The sequence below is a fragment of the Colius striatus genome, chromosome 1, assembly GCF_028858725.1.
Source record: "Colius striatus isolate bColStr4 chromosome 1, bColStr4.1.hap1, whole genome shotgun sequence".
Taxonomy (NCBI): domain Eukaryota; kingdom Metazoa; phylum Chordata; class Aves; order Coliiformes; family Coliidae; genus Colius; species Colius striatus.
Genome location: NC_084759.1, coordinates 143,328,203 through 143,352,742, shown reverse-complemented (window position 1 = coordinate 143,352,742; position 24,540 = coordinate 143,328,203). Strand labels below are relative to the sequence as shown.

The following is a 24,540-nucleotide window of genomic DNA, read 5'->3' as shown; positions in this document are numbered from 1 at the left end:
TGGAGTTTGTGAGTGAGGCAGCTGCTTTTATTAGTCTGTTTGTGTTATAATTGGAATATATAGATGCATTTCTAGGCATATAGGCTTTTCATCTGGCCCAGAGCAGAATGCCTTGCTGTAATTTCAGGTCTGGGAGAGGGTGCTTGTACCTCAAGGCCTGGGTTTTTTTTCACCAAGTTCCCGGGGCATAGAAGTATCCCATCCCTGTCTCCCACCCCTGCCTTGAACATAATTTTTGTAGCAGGCGTGTGATGGTTTTGGTTGTAGGTTTGAGCTGTGCTCTCATAAGAAGACTGGCAGGGTTTCTTGCACCTGGAAGGAGGAGAGGAATCCCGAGGAGAGTGAGAGGGAAGCTCCCTGCCTGAGGAGCAAAGGCACAGACTTGGCTGGGGGTGCATGCCACTGTGTTGCTTGTAGCCAAGCCCAGAGGTGAGGATGTGCCCAAGATGAGAGGTGGATGCAAAACATGTAGAACTTCTGCCTACTTGCAGCATTTTCTCAGTCTTTAATACTCAATAAAATACATCTGTCTCTTGAATTAAAAACCTTTGATTATGAGGGGAAGAGTTCACTAAAAGGTCCAGGCAGATTCTCCTGAAAGACTTGGCTGAGGTGAATCCAGTCACATCCACGTTTGCTGCTTGCTTTGGTGGTATTTTGTCTCTATTTAACATCTACCACTTCCTGAGGATTTTCGCTCATCTGGCATTGTATTCCTCTTGCACCAATGTCACATTTTCTTTTGTCATCGTTTACCTAAGAGGCTCAGCTTTCAACCAGCCTTCTTCCCCACAGGAGCATCCCTGTCAATACTCTTTAGAGTCCATGAAAATAAAGTGCTCTGGCTGCTGCTGGTTAGCTAAAGGCATTTCTCTGCGTTTACTTACGTGTTTCTGTCTGCTTTCCTGGGCTTTTCCATTTATTGTCTCTCAGATTTAAAGAAAGGTAGATTTAAAAAAAAAACCCAAACACTGTGCTCTTTTCACACAGTGTGCTTGGGTTTTTTTGTTTTGTTTTTGTATAAATTAAAATGACACTTCCTTCATGGTCTGTAGCTCGAGCTGAAAGATTACCAAACTAATTTCAAAGTTGGTGGAAAAGTCTTGTACGCAGTTTGAAATATTGTCTTCATTAAGCCTAATAACTTTAGACTACATTTCTGTTAGTGTCATTTTCTGGGCTGTCCTAGCTTGGTCCTTGATGACATCTCACATCTTTCTCTCTCTACACTCAGAAGAGGGCTGCTTGGTCACTTCTCAGAAGTTTCACGAGATGTTTGTTTCCTTCAGCGCATGCTCTTGCTGAGATGCCACTGAAGAATTATTTTGAGGACAAACTCTGTTTTGTTCAAAATCTAGGTAAAATTATGCCTTTGTCAGTTTGTGAATTGTCATCATCTGGCTTTACTCAAAGTTTTCCAAGGCCATTTTTGGAGACAAATCTAAAGCCCCGTGAATGGTGCTTTTGGTATTCTTAACACAGGAATGATCATCAAACTATGCTTTCTGTGGTCTCACTAGAAATTTCTGCCCTGGCATATTTGCTGCTTCCCAGGTGCTGCTGCTTCCCAGTCTGATTGTGTTTTCTGTTTTCCTAAACATGCTGTAAAGCAATAACCTGTCTTGAATACCAACACTTAACTAGTGCTCTTGCAAGTGATGAGTGTTGTGCTCTAAGGCAATTACTGTAGCTTGGGAATTGATATGGCCTCTGTCTTCTCACCCATCCCCGTTATAGCAAATCAAGTAACAAACCATGTAAGCCTTATTGTCCATTTAATTCTGAGGCATTGCACTGTACTGTGAAAAGATTATCAGCACAAATCAGCACAAAGTGCTGTTGCACTGCAGTAGGAACTCTGCCCTGCTTGTGTTGGCTATTGCATGAACACTGCTGCAAAGGGGGCTTATTTTCTTTTTACTGCTGCAGGTATTTCGTTAATCTTTGAGCTGTTTCCACATAGAGCTTTAACCATTATCGCCACTGATGCAGCTGCACCATTTTTGGAATGCAAACACTCATTTTTCCTGGCACGTACTAAGTAGATGCATCTGGAGTTTATAAGGAGGTTCCACCATGCACTGAAATCAGGCATTAGTTTGCATAAGTTTGCCATATATATCACACATTTCTAAAAGGAAGGGAAGATCACAGGGAACTTAATCCATCCTTGTATGTTAGATTAATTTATATAAATCTGCGTGTGAGCCTTCCTCTATAAAAACTGTGGGGGTTTTATGAGGTGTGGGATGCTCTGAGACTTTCCATTAACTGTTACTTGCTATAACAAATTACCATTATTATCCTGTGCATTTCTATTTCATAACATGTTGTATTTTTTTGTTAGTCTTTTGAAAATAATAAACCAGATTAAACTAAACAAGAGCTGCCCAGGGATAATAACAAAGTCTATAAAAAGAGAAACTCTCCAATTATGGTTTACCATATTATTAAATCATAAGAGGCCTTAAAAAAAAGGTTGAATGAGTCTTCATGCATACAAGTGGATAAAAAGCACTATATTAGAGCCTGGGGGTGCTGATGATTAAATACTATAACTGGATATGTATGGATTTGTCTGTGAGCCTGTACTCTTGCAGCATAGACTCCTCTGGTTCACCAAATCCCACTCAATTTCCAAGCCCTTCTGTATGGGGAATTGCTTACCCAAGAAGATGTGTTCCTGCCTGATAACTTATCCAGAGGAGGCTTAAGTGCCCGTGGCTTGAGGGTAATGTGGTGCATGGTCTCCCCTCTACAAATGCTGTTCTTAAAATGAAGCAGCTGTGCAGGGTGGAGGGACGGCAGGTGGTTAACTAGGGATGCTGATAGATGTTGCTTATTGTTTTAAGAGCAAGAGTGAATAATTTTCTTCTGGAGAGCTCTTTTACAAATGCTTCTCAATGGACCTTTGACAGCTGGTGACTGTGAAAGTCTCTTTTTGAGATTGGAGCTATGTAATTCCTTTTCCTAGAGCGAATGGTGGAGAAAAGGAAAAGCTGCTGTAGGTGACAAGGCACACTATACTACTGTTCCTGAAAAAACATTCATTAGCCTTAACAAAATAATTGGATTTTTGTGTTAGGGTATATACCTTTTCTTTTGATCTATCTCCTGCCTGGATATGTAGTTTTGGCAGTGTTTTGCCTTGAGTGTGATATGCGGAACGACACATACTGCAACACATGGGAGATAAAGATTGGTCTTGGGTCAAGAGTCTTTGCTTGAATACATGCCCAGATGAGGCATGTGATCAGTGCTGAGATTTCTGTAAAGAGCTTTATTTTGATGGTAGCTTGGGTGATGCTGATCAGTTCTGTAAGAAGATATCTGTAAATATCACCTACTATTGAAAGAATGCTTGGTATACATTCTCCTGTTCCCCTGGGCCTTCTGAGGACCTTTGCATTTGAACTGCTGTTCACCACTTCTCTGGAGGCTTAGCACTCCGTCTGCCTCCAGGGAGCCTTCCAGCAGAACTGTTGAAGCAATGGAAAACTTTTCTTCTCTTGAGTGTTTTGCGAGCAGCTCCCCTGAGGAAAGACATCCTTGTCTGAGATGGTGGTATCTCCATTCCTAGGAACATGGTAGCTTGCTTTATTCAGCCCCAAATCTTTAGAATACTATTCACAAACACCTCTCTGGTTTGATGAGTGGTCAGTTCAAAAAGCCTGGCGCATTCCAAAGTGTCTGCTGTCTTGCCTGTGTGCTCTAACAAGGCCATAACACCTCTCTTACAAGTTGTGTGCTAAGCTCAGGCAGATGTTGCGTTCTTCATGTAGAAGCAGCTAAAGTCTTTCAGCCCACAAAGTGCTGCAAATTAGAAATGATGATAATATTGATGTCTTTGGGACTTGAAACTTAAAAAATGAAGTATTTTCCCTGTTTGTGAAATATGTTAAAATAAAGAGAACATCTCCTGCTCTGATAGAGAACAGCTGTTGCCTGACCGAGCTTCTGTTCATTAACATCATGTTGGAGAAACACCAGTTCTTACTTAATTTTGAGATCCCAATCTCTCTCAAAGTCTTGTCTGAGAGACCTGGGGCTGTTTGGCCTGGAAAAGACAGAAGGGGGACCTTGTCAACACTAATGGAGACCCAAAGGGTGGTGTCGTGAGGATGAAGTGAGTCTTTTTTTCTGTAATGTCCAGTGAGAGGACAAGGGTTAATGGACACAAGATGGAACACAGGAAGTTCACCTTGAACATGAGGACAAACTTCTTTCCTGTGAGGGTGAGGGAGCCCTGGCACAGGCTGCCCAGGGAGATTGTGAAGTCTGCATCTCTGGAGGTTTCCAAACTCACCTAGATGTGTTCTTGCATGACCTGATTGAGGTGAACTTGCTTTAGCAGGGAGTTGAACTAGGTGATCTCTAAAGGTCTCTTCCAACCCCTACTACTCTGTGCTTCTGTGATCTTGATGAGGGAACAGAGGGCACTGTCAGCAAGTGGGAGTGACTGACACACCAGAAGGCTGTGCTGCCATTCAGTGAGACTGGACAGGCTGGAGAGTTGGGCAGGGAGAAATCTAATGAAATTCTACAAGCATAAGTGTAGAGTCTTACATCTGGGAAAGAGTAACCCCGCGTACCAGTACAAGTTGGGGAATGAACTCTTAGACAGCAGTAAAGGGGAAAGGGACCTGGGAGTCCTGGTGAACAGCAGTATGGCCATTAACCAGCAATGTGCCCTCTTGACCAAGAAGGCCAATGGCATCCTGGGGTGTATTAGAAGGGCTGTGGTTAGTAGGTTGAGAGAGGTTCTTCTTGCCTTCTATTCTGCCCTCATGAGACTGCATGTGGAATATTGAGTCCAGTTCTGGGCCGATTGGTTCAAGAAGGACAGGGAGCTGCTGGAGAGAGCTCAGCGCAGGGCCACAAAGATGATGGAGTGGAGCATCTCTCGTATGATGAAAGGCTGAGGGAGATGGGGGGCTCTTAGCTTGGAGAGGAAGAGAGTGAGGGATGATCTCATTAATGTTTACAAATATGTGAAGGGCAGGTGTCAGGAGGATGGAGCCAGGCTCTTCTCAATGATGTTGAATGGTACGACAAGGGGAAATGGATATAAGCTGGAACACAAGAGTTTCCAAAGAAATATAAGGAAGACTTTCTTCACTGTGAAGGGAAGGGAGCGCTGGAACAGGCTGCCCAGATGGGTTGTGGAGTCTCCTTCTCTGGAGACATTTGAAACACACCTGGATGAGTTCCTGTGTGACCTACTCTAGATGGTCCTGCTCTGACAGGGGAGTTGGACTAAATGATCTTTCTAGGTCCCTTCCAGCCCTTGAGATTGTGTGATTCTGTGATTTCACTTCCTTTACTGGCTGAGCTGTATACTATGTATAATTACTATACAAATCTGTGAGAATGCTGCTGCCAGCAAACAAAGACAGGACTTAATCTCTGTAAGGGTATTAAAGTTTAAGAAAGGAGAAGCATTTTTTGATTTACCCATCCTCTTCAACTCCACTGCCCTGAAGTTGCTCCAGTGAAGCAAATTTGGTTTTCCAAAATAGGCTGCCTTTTTTTTTTCCCAATGGGTGTGAGAGTTTGCTAGGGAGCTTTGTAAAGTTTTTGTGACTTGGATTAGAGCTGTTTAGAGCCCCAGATTCCCTCACCCATTTGATGTACAAAAAATTCAACCGCTGCTACTGTTTCAAAATCATTCTGATGGCATTGTTTCAGGACAAAAGAATGTTTGCTTCGTTGCCATGCGGCCTAATTTCTTGTGACAAAGAGCTTTAGTAGCAAAAAAACACTGATGTGAATATAGCACCTGCACACATTCACATTTAGTGTTCATGGACCACCAAAGATGGCACTTAAAACATACACTGAGGCATACTTGCAGTCACACTTTGCTATTTAATGCCAGGCTTATCTAAATACCATGGTGGTGTTATGTTTGTGTCTTGTTCTGCCTTTTTTTACTTTTTATTTTTTATTTTTAGAAGAATACACAGGGGATTAGCCAAGCTGTGAAGCTGATGCTTTTTTGTAGCTGTTTTCAATAGCTTACATCAGGTAGCTCACAGCTTACCTGCCTAGTTGAACTGACGCTGGCCCCAGGAAGGAGAGTGAAGAGCACACCCTGCCTTTGGGATAAGTGACCTGATAGAGGCAAGAAGATCTCTTCTCTGCAAAGTTTTGCCTCTCTTACCAGTAGACCTGTCTGGAGGATGGGAAGTAATCAGGTGTGAACCATGGAGACTTAATGAGAGATTCTTTAAGATTATTGTCAGATGTCCTCACAACCTGGCCAAATGAACAAAAGAATCTCTCACATTTTGGTGTGTGGGTTCATATCTGAGCCCATTTGTCCTCACTGCCCTCATCTGCCTGCATCTATTTTCTCCAGAAATCAGGTTGCTGGAGCCTACTTCGGTGTTTAAGGGGGAGTGATGGTGCTGATTTTACTCCATCGAGCTGATTTACTGTCAGTAGTGATTACTTTGTATGAAGAATGGGGTTCTGCAGGTGATCTGTGCCATTGCACACATCTACAGGTGCCTCTGAGCGGGAAATTCAGCTCCTTTGGGACAGGGTGGCCCTGTGCTGCCCCTTGTACCCTGCAGCGTGCTGAAAACAAGATTTAGGCCCGGGTATTCCCACTGCTGCAGCGTATTTACAGCTGAAACTCTGGCTGGGTGTCTGTTACTGCCATTTGCTGTAGTTTGTCATTCTGTGCTGGTAGAAGTGAAGAAAAGTGATGTATACTGCTGACCTAAACTGGCTTGCAGGAGAAATTGGGGGGGGGGGGGGGTAAGAAAAAGAAAAAAGCCCCAACTCTTCATATATTCTTGAGTCACACAGACTGATGTCTTGTCAAAATATAGCTGCATCAACCCATACTTCAAAGGGAAAGGTTAAGTCATGCTAAAATCTCACTTTTCTCAAACTCTCCGGGTTTCAGCTGTTGCCTCCACAAACATTCCAGTGGGAGCAGAGTAGGAATGCACAAGTAAGACTCCTGATCTGGTAAAGTTGGATTGGCCTGGAAAATGCAGCCCAGGACAAATAGCACTCTGTTACTTATGAATAAGGAATGTAGAGAGTATTTATAAAAAGCATATGTTGTCTGGCCCTCACAGGCACACCATACCTCCTCTGTCTAACAAAAAGCCTACAGCATTTGTATAGTAGTAACAAGTCAGTGGCTTTGCTGTTGCATCATGTATGTCATGAGAGACCTGGAGTCTGTTAGTAACAACAGGAAGCATTATTGACCTTTAGCATGTTTGTCTGTTAGTAACAACAGGAAGGATTATTGACCTTTTAGCATGTTTACAGCTACATGCAAAATGTTTACATTGGGTCTTTTTCTTCACTGTGTGTCTTGTCGTTTTGTTTTTGTGTTTTGTTTTTTTAATGTCCTTTACTATCAGTGCTTCCACATTTTTTGTTCATAGATGGAGTGTTCTGTAAATACACTATGTGTATGTGGGTGTATATATGTATATATATGTTTATCCAAATGTACAGATGCAGTTAATTCTAAAGAGTTATCTTCAACTGCATGTAAGGCAAAACCTGTCAGCAGCTGTTAAGCAAGCTGGCTATGAAAAACAGTGACCAGGAAAATGTATTAATACCTACTGTCAAGCAAATGTTGCAACAGCTTGTTATATATATTTTTTAATGATCGACATGAATATTGAACCTTATTTGTCTCATTGATTCTAGGATGACATTAGCTAACATGTCTTTACCATCAGTGTCCTTATAAAAACGATGCTAATTATTAGACCATCTTGTTAGTGTAGTCATTCACTTAAATGAATGCTTAACCTTCATTATGTGAAAGTATTTGAAAGTTAAATGGGAATAAATGCACCTGTGATGCCAAGCAGATGCTCCAGCGACTTACTCAGTCCTTGTCTTGGCTGTTTCCAAGCAAAACCATCTATTCTGTAGTCAAAAATAACTACGCATATAGTAAAGCTGCCACGTGGCTGAGACAGCCGCAGAAGGTGCCAACAGGGAAATCGGACAAGTGCTGATGTTGGCTGGTGTTAGTTGCTGCTGAGGAAGCACAGACATCGTCTTGCTGCAGTGAACTGTACTTGGAGGGCGTGAGCCTCTCCCATCTCGGGTGCCAAGAAGGTTGTGAAATGCAACTGCATATTTTCAGAATCGGGGAGTGGTTTCCCTTAAATCAGATAAACCAGAAGTTCAGAGTGGTTTTCACAAATTAGTTTAATAGCACTTACATTAGAAGACTACAAATAAGGCAAAAAGCCTAATTTCAAGTGTTTGAAAATGTTCTGCTATTACAGGACCCCTCCAGTCTAGTAATGGCTCCTTTTTGTTTCCTTACAGGTTAAACATATTGCTGGCTGGTATGAACCCCTTCTATTTCCACGCAGTGAATGTAATTTTACACTGTCTAGTGACTCTTGTACTGATGTACACTTGTGACAAAGCTGTGTTCAAGGACTGTCGACTTGCTTTTGTCACGGCGCTGTTCTTTGCTGTGCATCCCATTCACACCGAGGCTGTAAGTATGTGAAAAAAGGTGACACAAAAGCTAAAAATAAACACATGCTTTATTTACATCTGAGTCGTATATAATAGAGTACTTGTGATCTTTGCTGTGGAGGAGAGAAGGGGAGGATATATTATATTTAAAGTGATTTCCAAGAGTCATTAAGGGAAAAGTGTATTGATACTTGCCATCTTGCTGCTCTGACACTAAATTCTAATTGGCGGTCCTAATTGGCGATGACAGGAATAAATGGACAGACATTCAGCTGATGAAAATGCCGAGTCTTCTGAAACGAAAGACCTCAGTGAGGCTGTGCTCTCCTGCTGGGGCATTGTTGCATGCCTTCAGTCATCTCCTATGGTCATCAATTTAAGGGAGAATAAGTGAAGGGAGCATTAGTGTGTATTCTGAGATTGTTCAGATAGAGATGATACGACCCATAGATTAATTTTTATTGATTTCAATTAAAAGCTAGGAGGATCATCTTCAGAAAAAAAACCTGGTTAGCTTAATAAACATTGTGCTAAGTTTACAGAGCAACAGCTCATATTGGACGTTTTTCTGTTTGTTAGAATGAAGCGTTTAAATACATAGTCACGCTAAAGCCACGATCTGTTGCTGTGGGGAGGCAGTTCTGTAGATAAAATGAGTCTCGCAGTCTTTGAGAAGGAAATGCAGTGTCTAACTATCTCTACTTAAAAAAAGAGATGCACTCGTTAGCTAAGATACATCACACTCTCCTTATGAGCCTTTTTAAATGAGCGAGGGAAATGGCTGCCACAGCTGAGAACTTTTGAGGAGAGATTACCTTAATAACAAAAAGCCACAAGCTTTACAGTTACTCCCTGTGCTGTCTCATATGAACTAATCAGCTAGGCTCCTTTTGATAATACAGCTTTATATTACAAGGGAGGTTTTTAGAAGAGGCACTCTTTGAATTTATTTTTGTCTGGGTCAGAACTTAAAAAGGTTAAAATAAATGCCAGAGCGCTGAGTATAGCTTAATTATGTAATCTCAAAAGAGCTGAAATTTCAAAGGGCCTTTTATTTGCTTTATGGGCAATTTTTAGAACTTTAGGACACAGAATACTGACATAGTTTGTAAAAAGAGTGTTTGTACGATCTTCAGTATCCCCTTTCTTATAAAAAGATTTGGTCAATTAATACGTAGGAAAGAAAAAATCTCATAAACTCTGATTATTCAGAAAGAGGGTAAATTACATACCACTCTATCACTTTTTTTAATGACAAAACTCATTCAAATATTAATTATGAACTCATTCCTGTATAATGTCTTCTCCAAAGAGTTGCTTTTCATTCGCCTTTTTCTTTAAAAGAAATGTCAGTTCTGGAGGTTGGATATGTTTCTCATTTGTGCCTTACTGTACAGAATTGAAACAGTTCACTAAAATGGGCATTTCTCTGTGCAACTTTATTAATGTTTTAAAAAGAAAGAGTGGGCTTACTCATTTGTTTTGCCAAGTGAGAAACACAGTGTTTCCTGAGCATATCCTATACTAAGTAACATTTCACTATATTGAGGGAAGGTAATACTGAAAGATGAAAAGCTTAAAATAGTAGCAATTAGTACGTGTCTTTGAAACAGTCACCACGTGCCTGTTTATAGATGTGTTTTTACATGTATGTGTCTCTTTTTTTCCTTTTAGGTAACAGGTATAGTAGGCAGAGCGGATGTCCTAGCCTGTCTACTCTTTCTGTTGGCTTTTCTCTCCTATAATAGGTGTGTATCCTTGCTATCGCTTGTGACAATATCAAGAAACGCTGTAGTCTGAGGAGGAGACAAAGGGGAAATTGATCAGTTTTCAGTTGTTGGCAGAGGTACTTCCGCCAGCACTGTGGTGTGGAAGCGCCCTGGCCTCTACTTGCAGCTTTGGTGCCAAATAAGTGACTCTTACGAGAACAAATAAACATAAAAAGAGAAGTCAATGTGTAAGAGCCCCTGTTCCATCGGCATTACAGCTGACCATATACTAGAGGAGGGCTTGTGGAGCTAAAAATGACAGAGAAATGTTTTCAGCTGAATGGGCCTTTGAAATGCACGCTGTGACTGTCAGACTCTGAAATACCTGGTCTCTGAGAGCTAAGGGTTGTGTCTAGACCATTAGTCATCCTTTTCAGATGAAACCTTGGCACTGTTTGCTGGTCTGTGTCCTAAAACTGTGACTCAACAAGTACAGATAAAGAAATAGCTTTAGTCGGATGGGCTTTCTGCCCCTTTCGCATTGCTGTTTCATTTAGGAATAGCACCCTGTCCTCATGGCTGTGGAAAAATTGTTGTATCCCTCTTGGTCTCTTTGCTACAAATCTGTAATGCTCTTTTCATCAGAAGATTTCAAAGATATAAAACTGGTAGTGACCCTTCAGGGATCGGCTTTTCCGAGTTTGGTTCTTTCTTACCTTCTTCCCTCTCACACAGGCTTGCTGCCCAGTCTCTTAATGATTAGGACATATCTTTGATTCAGGGGAGCGTGGGTGGGATGGAGGAATTTTTGCTTACATAGTGCATTTTGTCACGTAAGGAGAATTACATATGTGTGTTCTGGATGTCAGAAAGCAGGTGTTTTTCTGTCCTGTCTTTGTACTTTCTCTGCCTTCTGACTGTTTCAAGTCCACTTTATCTTTCTGCTTGTCATTTTTCCTTCCTCTGCTCAAATTCTTGGTGCATCTCTCAGTATTTGTGTTTTCCCTTCCTGTCCTGTGTCTAAACTTTACTTCATTTATCAGCGGAGTGGATTGTTCATGTCACATTTACTAGCATCTTAAGAATTAAAGCATCTTGGTATTTGTGTGAACATATTAAACATGAAAATAACAGAGAAGTTAAAATATTTGTGTCAAATCTATTTTTTCAGGAGTGTGGATCAGCTTTATGTTGGGGAACATTTCCCTCCCACTGCCTCCCCATTCTTTTTGCTGCTTAGTTTATTCCTTGGGACGTGTGCAATGCTGGTGAAAGAAACTGGAGTCACTGTGTTTGGTGTGTGCTTGGTTTATGACTTCTTTTCCCTCTCCTGCAATGGACTCAAACTGTAAGTAAATTGCTGTGCTCGCTGTGCTTTTCAAGTGTTGCCACCCGTGTGTGGAAAAGATACATGATTATATACAGCACTGTGGGAGATAGACATGACCTGCTGAATTAGATGGCACACATTTGACAAATTTGGAGGGCACCCAAGATTTCATTCTGGGATTTTGTTTTGTTTTGGTTCTTTTGTTACTCTGTTGTTTGCTGAGTAGGTAGACCAGATGCGAAAATCTGATGCCTAAAATGCTTGATTCAAGTCTGCCAAAACTAACATTTACTTCTGCCATGAGACCTCTGACTAAGCATCGACATCTTAAATTTTTTCTGGCTTAAATCCATCCTTTTGCAACATCTACTTGATTATTCAGTCAGAATATCATGATTGTATCAAAAAGTGTTGTGATTGTGGTAAAATCAGGTTTGATCCCTTCCGTCCTTACAGAATGGAAAAAGAGGGAAAATACCCAGCCAGTTCTGGAATGATTGGAATTATTAGCAGCTCTCAGCAGTCACTGGAGAAAAGTCAAATACTTTGAAGCTTGTATCTCTCAGCCCACTTAGTGTCACAAATAACTATGCTATTCTGTGTCTCCATGAAAAGTCAGGAGTCTTTTGTTTGATAGAAGCAGTTTTCTATCCATTTCTCTGTCAAACCATACCTGCTGCTGATCTATAAACAAGTGAATGTAAGAGCTTACTGCTCTTGCTCCTGCCATAACATCTTGTGTTCCTACTGGTGCTGCCCCACACTCTCTGGAGCTTGTCACACCTCTGTGTGAAGTAACATGTCTTAGGTTGTGAAGAAGGACACTGAATTCATGTTTCTGCAGTAGTGAGTTAAATCAGCTACCAGAATGGTTTGGAGCATGCCAGAGCTGGCACAATGCGAAAGTGGCAAATGCAGGGAGGAGAAAAGAAACTCTCCCTATTTCAGGAGCATCCTGAATTCCCTCCTGTTTTCAACCCTTCCTCTAGGTTCTAATGGGGGATGAACCATGTTTCAGGCCCACGTGCCTTCCCTTCAGCCTTTCTAGCAGGAATAGCAGTCAGAGAGCAGGGTATGATGGATCAGCAGAGGATTTATTTTAATCAGACATGTAATTCATAATGGTGTGACTGGTGGGCAAGTAGCCAGCGAGGAGTTTCTGGGGACTGACAGCCAGCATACTCGTTAACACTTGCATTTACAGTCTGCCAGGCACATTCCAAGAGCTGCCTGGCTAAAGGTACCACAAGAGGGCAAAATCTTGTGCCCTCCTCCTTCCCCCTCCCCTCAATCTCAAGTTTCCTGTAGGCTTGTATTCCAGTGGCCTCTTCAGGTTATTCCTTTGCTTCAGTGGCATCCATTTGCCAGATGCAGCAGTGAATTAGCTTACGAGAATGAAGCTCTGTAGTCCAGATGTGCTACATTCTTGGATTTGCTCTGGTTGCATGTATTGTGCACTTTTCTCTGTGGCACCCAGGATTTTATGACTGTATTTGGCTTTTTTAGGGGGCAGCAGAAGACCATCAGCTTTCTACATACTGCTGAAACTCACCTCCTCCTGCTCCTTCCTCCAACCTGTATAGATTTGTTTTCTGTTTAAATGAGGCAGAACACCAATTCTTTTTTTGCAGGAAAAAAACCTTAGGAATAGCACCATATTCTTCCTCATGGTGCTTCCCATCTCAACCAGAGGTCCAGGGAACAGCTTGGTATGGAAATTCTCATCTGCTGCTGCTCTCTTCCTCTAGATCTAGTTAGGAATTAATAAATCCTGCCCTCCGATCATGCAAAGACTTTGTATTTTGGATTAAATAAAACATTGTCTGTTGCAGTTGAATATCATGTTGTGTTGTTTTCATCCTGTTCAACCTTTTGATGAAACATGAAAAATGAAATTCCTTAAATCCTTTTCATTCACATTTCCCCTTTTGTTTCCCTTTTCTCTGCATGTGTCATCAGGAGAAATGGAGGGATCCACCAGAGACTTGCCCGGCAGCCGACGGCCTCTCCCTCTGCCCCGCTGCAGGTGCCTCTGGCTGGCCGGGAGAATGGGAAGCAGCGCTTTGCTCACCGGGGCACCTGGAGCTCCTGCCACCCGGTGTCACCCGAGGAGCAGCGCAGCGGTGGCCTTTCTGTGCCCAGCAAAGCCATGTGGGCCATTCGGAGGTACTGCTGGCTACCCGCCGCTCCGTTGGGCTTTAGTTTGCAGCTGATCTTGCTTTAAAGTGTCAGGTCATTCACTTCAGTTTAGCCATTTTTATCCTGAAATGGGCTGTAATTTTTCTTATGCTACTGGAGAGGGAAGGGAGGAGAAAGTGGAAGGAGAGAATTGAAAAACGCATTTCTTCTGCTTGGAAAGAGGAGAATATCTGAAGACTGTTCATGTCCTGCCACTTTCTATCCTAATAACGATACTGCTAGGCAATACTCTTTCCCAGCTTCTCCATTGAAAAAGCCAAAATTATAAGGCCAGCTTGCATGTAGTCATGGTTCATTCCCAGCGTTGAAGCACCATGCAGTTGAGTCTGTTTTACCCAGAACCATAATTGGCAGTGAGCCCTCCCTGCCCTTGTCTCAATCCACAAGGCCCTTGGTTATCTTTTCTCCTCCCATCTCACTGAAGCCTCCACCATCGTATGGTAGGTGGGAGTGTGTGGTGAGGGTGAGCAGACAGCTGCGTGGTGCTTCATTGCTGACTGGGCTTAAACCACGACTCACGTGAGGAGAAGGAATATATGCATGTATACAATAATGCTTGAAGTGAGGTAAGTGCAGTGTGACCAGAGTATTATGTGATGCTGCTATTTACATATGCACTTGTTTGTATAATTTCTGCATGTGGCTATACATATATGTAGAAGTGTGTGTGTGTATGCATATTTATGTATATATATGAAAGCAGAGGTGGTGCCCACTTCTGCTTTATGCCTAAGAATGTGCATACAATGGTGAGAACCAGGCTCAGGCAATAACAGAATGATTTTGACCAGTTGTGTCCAGCCAGCTTGGTGTGTTCTTTGGGGAAGGAAGTACTCCAGGGCCACACACTGGTGTGGGAGCAGTTCTTGGTGCCCATGTTCCTGGGGAACGGCACTGAGTTAATAAAAGCATTTAAGGGGATATGACTCAACAGCCACCCCATGGATCTGTGCCGGAGGGTGGGGGGATGGTTCTTTTAACCTTAACCTTTGTACAATATCCCTGGTAGCCTTTGCCCTTCTCACCCTTTGTTACTGGCTTTTGGTTTTAACTACAAAACGGTCACAGTATGCTTTAATTTAGAGACTTGCAATAATGAACTGGCCCACACTACCAATTCCTTGGAGAAAGCATTTTGTTCTTTAAATAGATCAGTAATTACTTGCTGCATTTCTCCGATTATTTAATGGTGGGCAGCTGAATGGGCCCCATGGAGCACTCCTGAAACCTGGGAAAGGGAGTGTTTTATTCCCAGACACCACCCCTCATTAATCAGTCCAGTAGGAGCTGTTTGTTTGTTGTTTTTAAGTAATCTTGCTGCATCAGTATTGATGGCATATAGGTGTTAGATGAGAAGATCTTCTCAGATCACAGAGTCAATCTCCTCTACCTGTACTTTAAATAGTTCAACTCGAGCAATTCTGTCCTGCGGATGTTTTGTTTGATTGGTCTGATTTAGGGATGGTTGGGTTTTTGGTTTTGTTTTTAACAAGGAAAGGAGGGGGTTTGTTCATGTTGCCTCTCTGTGTGGGAATCTGTGACCCAAAAATGGTGAGGAAATCAAGGCTTTTTAGAGGTAAGTGGGTAAGTGATAACTGCTCCAGCACATCGGGTACAGCTTCTGAAGTTGTTTATTTATTTGAATTTATTTCTTCTCCTGTATCCCCAAATGGGTAGCACAATTACTACGTGTGAGTGACATGGGTTGTTTCTCACATGCCAGGCTGGAAGGGGCTGTCCAAAAGCCTTGTTATAATATCATGCCTCTAAAGTTTAGGACACGGAGAGAGGGAGTAAGCTGAGCACAACACTGGTGCAGTTGCTATTCCTGGCCTTTGTTCACTTTTCTCTCAGTGCTTTAATTCTCTTTGATACTTGTATTTGTTTTTATTTTTCCTGATGGATACTATGGTGATCAATAGAAAAAAATGTCTCCTGTCTTGCTTCATCTTCTTGTTCTTTTTCTTTTACCTCTGTTTAATTCTTTCTTCCTACTGCTCTTTTCCTCCCTCTTTGGCTTTGTACTTTTTCCAGACACCCTCCCTCTGCCCCTACTTTTGGGAATGTCCCTTTCTTACACCAAGGGGAAAACCTCTAGTTCTCCAGCCTTTTCATGAGAGGCTACAGAAGCATGGAGAAACTGTGGATGTGAGATGGCTTCAGAGAGAACTCATCCATGCTGCTAACTGGCATTTGCTTTTCTGTATAAGCCACTCCTCAAGTGACTGCTTCTGTACAGCACACTTGCAACAGCGTGTTCTGTGATGATTTGGTGTGGCATGCCCAAGGCAGGGCTGGCTTGATAGCAGTGGCTGAGAGAGAAGCCTACTGACACACACTTATGTGAGAGTTGTGCCGAAGAGAACAGGCCTGGGATGGGTTAATGGATGCTGCTTGGAAAGAAACTTCTCTAAAACACTGTTGGCAATCTTCTTTGCTACTTTCTTTCCTTTGTTCTGAATTTCTGTTTCATCCAAAGGCAGGATAAGACCAAATAACTTCTTGTGGCACGGAATAACAGCCTCATAGAACCTGGACAATTTGACCACTGTCGGCTCATCTAATGTCAATGTTTGCTGGTCACTATGAAATAGATGTGCTGCAACAGCATTTGTAATTCAAGAGATCTTCTCAATTCTTGACCACATGGAGCGTGCTTGCAGTAGCATGGAACAGCAAGATTAAATGTACTGCATCTCACTGACTTTTCATATGACATCCACGTCATGTGGAGGTCTATGGACTGCTACCTGATCATATAACTGCACTTCTCCGTACTTCCATTTGCTGACTCCTTTCACAGGACAGATTAAAATAGTTGAAATACTTCCTGTACACAGTCTTTTAGTGCTATTGGCACATGATACGAAGTAGGAAGCATTCAAGGCAATTGGTGTGTTAAAATATAATCCATCTGGTTTTTTTTAAAATAAAAGGTAAATACTTGCTGTAGATGGAAAAAAAAAGAGGGATGAAAATTGTAGTTCCTGTCAAATATACAAAGTTAATGACACAATTTCTCCTCTGTAATCGATATTTCTCCAATGAGTTGTGGAGGTCTCTTCCATGGCAAAAGGGAGGGGAAAAGATTTTAAGTATTTCCGAACCTCCAATATTGGAGAGCAGATTGGGCACATTGAAGTAGCCTCAAGTACCTCAACTAGTGTACCAGGTTACTGTTTGTAAGGTCTTCATTAGAATGAAATAGTTGTGTGCTCCTTAAACTGTACTTTTAAGTACTTGTAATGTGATTAATTCGATTTCTATTTAATTTATTACGTATCTTGCTACTACAGCTGACAGATAGGCAGCAAAATGTAATGGAGGAGTTAAGGGAATCAGTCTAATTAGCAGTAACTAGAGCTAGTTCTGTAAATTCTTGGTGCAGAGAGATTTCTGTTCTTTATTGTCACTTCAGCTGTCCAGTGAACACGCAGATTGCAGTCCCAGCTGCCTTCAGGGGTAAGGAATGAGTTAGTCTGGATGAAATTGCAGCTTTTATCACTGCAATTTGTTGCAATTTTGGAGACGCCAGCATATATTACTATTCAAACAAGGTAACTGGGATCTCTTAAGAGTTTGATCCATCTCCCTGAGTTTTAAGACCTGAAGAGGCTTGTGACCATATAAGCCCTCCCATATGACACAATGGAGAAGGGCAGATGGGGACTTTCATGTCAGGCTTGCACTTCTGTTTGAGATAAGGCCAGAGCTTCAGTGCTTTCACTGTGACGGTGCAGTATACATAAGCAATATTAAAAAGCAATATGAGTACCAACACCTCATTGCTCACCACAACAATACTCTGTTAGATCCATGAACATGTTTAACAAGGAAGAAATATGTAAAACAATAAATTGTCCCAGACTCTGGTGCAAGTTGTATCTGTAGTTATTGTCATTCATTCTCTTTTACATTCTCATTCTCCTAGTTGAAGGCCTGTGGCCAGTGAGGTTCCACAGGAGTCAGTTCCGGGGCCAGTCTTACTCAACATCTTCATCAATGACCCGGATGAGGGGACAGAGTGTACCCTCAGCAGGTTTGCTGATGGCACCAAACTGGGAGGACTGGCTGATTCCCCAGAAGGCTGTGCTGCCATTCAGCGGGATCTCGACCGGCTTGAGAGTTGGGCACAGAGGAACCTCATGAGGTTCAACAAGGACAAGTGCAGAGTCCTGCATCTGGGAAGGAACAACCCCATGCACCAGTACAGGCTGGGGATTGACCTGCTGGAGAGCAGCTCTGCAGAGAGACACCTGGGAGTCCTGATTGATAATAAACTGAACATGAGCCAGCAATGTGCCCTCGTGGCCAAGAAGGCCAATGGCATCCTGGGATGCATCAAGAAGAATGTGGCCAGAAGGTCAAGGGAGGTTATCTTTCCCCTCTACTCTACCCTGGTGAGGCCTCATCTGGAGCCCTGTGTCCCAGTTCTAGGCTCCTTAGCTCAAGAGTGACAGAAATTCTGGAGAGAGTCCAGCAGAGAGCTACCGAGATGATAAGGGGACATGAGTGATCTCTCTTACAGGGAAAGGCTGCAAGATCTGGGGCTGTGTGGTCTCAAGAAGAGATGGCTCAGGGGGGACCTCATCAACACTTATAAATACTTAAAGGGGTAATGTGAAGAGGATGGGGTGAAGTTTTTTTCTGTAGTGTCCAGCAACAGGGGTAACTGGCACAAGATGGAACACAGGAAGTTCCACTTGGACATGAGGAGAACCTTCCTTCCTGTGAGGGTGAGGGAGCCCTGGCACAGGCTGCCCAGGGAGAGTGTGTGGTCTCCTTCTCTGGAGGTTTTCAAACCCACCTGAATGGGTTATTGTTTAGCAGGAAGTTGGGCTAAATGATCTCTAGAAGTCTTTTCCAACCTCTACCATTCTGTGATTTTGTGATTTGTTGAGCCCCCTTAAAACTGATATGTGTGGTTTTGACACACATATTTTCTTTTAATTCCAAGGCTAATTATAGTTGTAATTGTGCCTCACACTCAGCATTGCTAAATGCTGTCCAGCCTGTGGACACTCTCATAGAACCTAATCACCCTGATAATTTTGATCTTTGTAAATGAACCTGTGGTGAGCCCACAGTCCAAGCTTCTTGAAAAACAGTTTGCATACTTTTGAAACTGAAATTTCCGTTTCTCTTTGGTGACTTACAAACTGATTTCTGTTGCAGTCTACTGTTGGTGATTTAATCAGTGAGACTCTTCCCTTAGAATGGACAATAGGCCGTTGTTCAGTGCTGTCATTTTCCATGTACATGAACTGTCATATTATGTTTCATTGTGGTTGGTTGGTTTTTTCTAAATTTTGCCAAGTGAGAATTCTAGAGAGAAGCAGCAGGTGTACTTGGAGCTGTGCCCAACAGCATCACTTTAAATCTCTCTGTATGTGCAAAAGAGGGTGAGGGAGCTCAGTACTCATTAGTACTGTGGGGTCCAGACACAAAACCCCATTGATCCAAAATTCAATGAAATCCTTCAGGCTATAGCAGGGATAAATGTGATCTGATGACTAAACTGGTAGCAATGTACTTTTCTTTTGCAGTAGCAAGGGAAAGAAAATGGAAACACTCTGCAGAATGTGGTGCATTACAGGGATGGCTGTGCTGGCCCTGAGATTGATGTACTATGAGGAAAAGTATGTTGAGGTCCTAACATATCTCTCCCGAGTCCTCATGCAGCATGAGTGGTCAGTGTTTGAGCTGAAACAGATGCTGTTCTCCAAGGTGAACAGAGGGAGAGGATGGGGGAAGTGTCGACATACACAATGTGCAAAGATCTGGAAGTTGCTTGATTTGTGTGCTCACTGTGTGCTTCTCTTTCCAATTCTTGTGTAGCAATTATTTTTATTTTTTAAAATGATGGATAATATAGCACACTTTTACCTTTACATGAAATCCCTCTTAATAAAGGAGAAGTCTCAGCTGCGTTTCCCCTTGCCATGCAGTGTAATGCTGCTTCCTAGGTTTAGACCCAGTATGGTCTGAATAGCCCTTATATTTTCTTGAATTTGTTAGAGGGAGTTTTATAGGAAGGTGTGGCTCAGAATATGAAACCGCCTGGGTTATACAAGTGTGAGGAAGACACTTTCTGTTAGATTTGCTACAACTTTTGGGAAAGTTGTTCTTAGTTGCACCCAGGTCAGCGTCATTGCATTCATACACAAAGCACAGCAGTAAGATGCATTGCATGCCTTGTAAGAAAACATGCATTGTTTTGATCAAGGGCAAATGTACGACAAAAGAGAAACCTGGATACTTGCTGCTGGCTGAAAAGTTCCTTGCTGTGCAACTGCAAAATAGCAAAGAAGAGTTATAGAGCTTTGCAAACACCACAACAATAGTTAGTGGAGAAATCCCAGGGCAGTGGCCTGGTTTGAGATTCAGCTTGTGGTGAAAAAGGCCTGGGAGTGTAGCAGTAAAAAGTATTTTCTTCTCGAGGAAAGCAACATGAGGAACCTGAAACATTAAGCAATGGAGCCAGCCTAGGCATTCCTCTTCCATTCTCACTCATGACCTCCTGAGGGTTCTGAGGTTTTGAAAATAAAGAAAAAGGTCCTAGTCTGCGATGCTCTGAGCAAAAGTTGGTGTTGGATTGCCTCCCTGTGAGAGGAAGGGAAGTTCTGACTTGTCACTGGCCATAGGCAGATTTTTTTGAGAACTGATGTTTAAAATTGAACAGAGAATAGGATGACACAATTTCACCCCAAAAGACAACTAAGACCATGAGTCCCAAGGCCTAGGAAGGCACAATGTGTGCTGAAAGATTACAGATTAGATAAGTGTCATTATTATCCTAGTAACTGTGGGATGCCTCTTCTATGGTGTTGCAAGCTTCATTTTTCATTGTAGCAGGTTTGCTAACATTCTACCATTCTTGCTATTTAGTAAACTAAATGAAGTTAGGCCCCCTTTGGGGAGGTGTATTGTGGAGGTGGATTTGGCCTGTGGTTTGCTCTTCTTTGAACTCAATTCGGTAGACCGTTTCTGCATTGTGAATCTGAGCAATAGTTCTAGATACTGCTGTGTCTATGCCCTGTCTTTTCAGGAAGTGTCCCCTAGCAATAATACATGAATCTTCTCTTTCGCCTGCAGTCAGGGATGATATTTATTGTTATGCTCAAGATGGTACCTCAGGCCACCAGAAGACTCAGCTAGAGTCTAGAAATATGTGAGAGATAGGTGCCCTTATGCTTTTAAAGCCTTGGTTTCAGCCAAAGATTTATGCACACTGGCCTATGACTGTCTTTCCAGTGAGCCCTTGTGTAATCTTGGAAAATAATTCCAACTCCTTTTTCCCACGGTGTGTGCTGGAAGATGAGGTGAAGTAATCCATGCTGCTTTTCTACCTCCATTTGTGCGATGTGGTTGTTCTAAGCCTTCCCCCCAAAAAGCCAAAGACTGTGTCTTTTATGTGTCTTAATCTTTGAAATCTGCAAGTGCTATTTCAATACAAATAACTGAACTCATTGCTAGCTAACTAAAGTTTATTTTAAAACAGCACTACTTTGGTATGGTGATGACTAATGTTGTGTGCACACACAAAAAGACATGTTTAGACATCATTGGGCTGCGAAATTATGCATGGATCAGGTAAGAAAGGCCTGATTGAATTTTGGCCCTGTTGTTTGTTTGCATTATGGCAATCTTTATCACATATCATTTTTTTCTGCATGATCCCTGCTCTATTCATTTCCTAGAATGTATAGTGCTCACTTAATGAGCAACTATTCAATATTTGTGTCTTCCTTGTCCAGAGCATGGCCCCATGTCCTATTTACTTCATGTTATTCAAGTCTTGCTTGGAGGCAGATTAACATCTAACTTCTCGATAAATTCTCTGTGTACAAGCTACCAAGTCCTGGTATTTCCTTGCAGTTTGTTGCTTCAGTCTGTAATCTTTTAACTTTTGGCATAGCTTCTGGATGTGTAATTTCCTTGCTTTTCAAAACAAGTAGAAGGAATAGCCAAAAATTTTGCAGTGGGGAACCACATGGGTGTGAACAGTTGGATTGAAACTGTTGGATCCACCTCACTGACATATGCTGCTTGAGCAAGCAGACTAGCTGATGACAGCAATAGATTGTGCTCTATGGGAGTCAATATTAAGAGAAGGGGGATGTTTCCCCTTAGATATTTGCTGACAGAGGAGGCACAATGACATGGTGTTCCCTTCCAGACGCAGAGAGGAATAAACCTCAGCATGCCCCTTCCTTCCTCTCTCGCCAGTTTCTTGTCCTGCCTTGTCTACTCCAACCTGCCTTCCTCTCTTCCCTTGCTTGTTTCTCTTTAGTCATTTAATTGCTTCCAGTCTTTTGCTCCTCAGGCTTTGCATTTTGGATCTTGTGTTTTTCTTCCAAAGCTACTGTGATAAACTCTCTCTGCCAGGGTCCCCCAAAGTCCTTGCCCAGCTTATTCAAGAGCCTCCACCTATGTCCTTGCATTGCATATCACATCCTCCATGTGCTCCCCACTCCTCCCGTCTTTCAGGTTCAGTCTTCTGCAGTAGGACCTTTGCCCAGCTAAGAGGGCAAGGTCCCTCTGGGGTTTTCCAGATATTAGCACTTTCTGTCTCTGGTTATCTTCTCCTCCCCTGCTTCATGGGCTGCTCTTTTTGATCCCTTTCCTACAGTTTTAGGAATTGGGCTCTCCTCAACCCTGTACCTAACTCAGGAGTTAACAGCTGTGTGTGCTGCCTGGGCTTGAGGAGGAGAGCCAGGTAAAACTGAAGACCTTGCACTTTTGTTTGTGTATAGAAAAGGAGGCACTTCTGCAAACTCTCATTTGAGTAGAAGAGACTTGGTTTTAAATTTGACTTCCTTTATTGACTCATTTTAGCTACTATTCTGGATAGTGGTTCTTGTCTTGCAGTACAGAAAAACATCTCTTTCTCTGTTTTAAAATCAATCCAAGAAAGAAGTGGAAAGTAAATGATATCCACTGGATTATTAATATGTGGCAGTATCAAGAAGCTCTGTTTATTTCAGCAAGTAGCAAATAAACTTAAGTAGTTGGGCTTCACACACATTAAATGTCAGAAAAAAAGAGCAAGACTGAGTCTGATGTTATTTTTCTTCTCTGCTGATGACTTAACATGTTTTAGCTATTTATTTTTTTCTTAGGGAAGGTCCTTCAGACTTTTGTTTAGTCCATGAAGATCCATTTTTGTGAGTCCATTAGTGGAAGCTTTGCCTGGGACAAAGAACCACACTGTGAAAAATAGAATTAAGAAGGAGAGTTAATGGCTGTTTTAAGCTGTTTTTTTTCCCATCTTCTGAAAGATGCTGATCACTTACTCATTCATGTGCAGAGGCAGTGGGGTTTTTTTTTCTCTCTCATTAATGGGAGTTGCATTTAAGCCCCGAAGGTTGCTTAGGCCTCTTCTGTTCCCTCTGTTGCTAATTGGAAATCCCCAATTTGTAGGTGCAGTCTGTGTGTCTCAGAGCTGACTCACAGGAGACTGTTCATTCCCTTTACTTCACAGGACTGCCTTTCTATTCACAGTTCATGGCATTCTCATTAAACCCGCGTTTGAAATAGCAGAGCGCCGTGTTCATTGGCTTTCTCTGAAAGCCCTGTAAACCAGTGTCAAGGAATTAACAGCGTCTAAGAAACAGAAAAACCTTAATGGCTTGCCAGGTCATTTTCCTTTCAGTAAATCTGGTTTAGTTTGACACAGAATGTTATTTCAGTCACCTAGGAAATTAAAAAAAACCCACAACAAACAATCCATAGCACCTGAGGATAAGTGGCACCCAGCTTTTTTCAGGGGTTTCCCCAGAGCTAATCTAAATGGAACAATTTCTCTCTTACATCTTTGACTTCCAGGCACATTTTTGGACATCTAGCAGAAACTTCTAGGCTTTTCTCAGGAGTGAAGATTCAGGTGAAACTACCTACCTCATTAATGACTGATGCTTTCCAAACTGGTCCATGTCTCCTCTGTGAAACTGGTAATCACAGCATGTATTAATTGAAGGACAGCAGGCTTTCGGGATTATGTGGCTGTAGGTTTTCGCAGCCTGATACAAGCAATCATTTGCTTGAAACCATGAGGACGCCAGTCTCATCAAATATGACTTTAGGTGGATGGTTCCAGTTGTGTGATGAGTGTTACTTTGATTTTATTAATGTGAAGTAGCTGTTGAGATTTAGTATTTGGTTTAAAAGGACAAAATCCATTCACATGTCTAACGTGTCTCCCATCCTCCCTGTATACTTCCAAAGATTAATAGATCCTTCTCTGACTAGAAACTTAATCTTCAACTTAATCTAAATAAGAGGACTAGTAAATCCACTTTCACCTTTCTAATTCAGTTATCCCAATATCCTTTTCCAACTAGTGCATTAGAAACCTTAATCCTCTTCTTGGCTTGGAAATGTTGGAATGCTGCAGGATTGTTGAAATGCAGATTTTTTGTTGCCGTTCTTTTAGGCAATTTCCAGAATGTGAATATCCAGGAAGCTTCCATGCAGTAGGGGCTCTTGTAAATGCATTCCACATTCCCAGACATCCGTGCTGAAATTCAGATACTGAGCGAAGTGAGCCTTGAAAGACAAGGTTTGTGTATGGGCTGTTAGAACGCTGCTATAGTGTTTGCTTTCTGGGTCTCACAGGTCTCACGGCATCTGAGGAAGCTTTACTTTGCCTTTTGAATTTTCATTACCTGCCACAACTGATAATGGAGCTTAAATGAAAATCTGCCACTGAAATATGTTGTAGCTGTTGTTATTTTTTTTTTCACTCTCATTTCTTAGATTTTGTAGTCTAAAGTATTCTTTTGCCATGTGGATAATGCAGTTGTTCCTTTTGTTTAGAGC

General features: G+C 42.2%; 1 protein-coding gene across 1 annotated transcript in view; it reads left to right on the top strand.

The window, feature by feature from the left end:
* The window catches only part of TMTC1 (transmembrane O-mannosyltransferase targeting cadherins 1), a 151,044-nt gene that overhangs the window by 7,120 nt on the left and 119,384 nt on the right, over positions 1–24,540 (top strand). The window contains exons 2-5 of the mRNA XM_062010316.1: positions 8,323–8,500; positions 10,156–10,229; positions 11,362–11,538; positions 13,480–13,686. Of these exons, the coding sequence (XP_061866300.1) occupies positions 8,323–8,500; positions 10,156–10,229; positions 11,362–11,538; positions 13,480–13,686 (636 nt within the window). The remainder of the gene's footprint in view (positions 1–8,322; positions 8,501–10,155; positions 10,230–11,361; positions 11,539–13,479; positions 13,687–24,540) is intronic.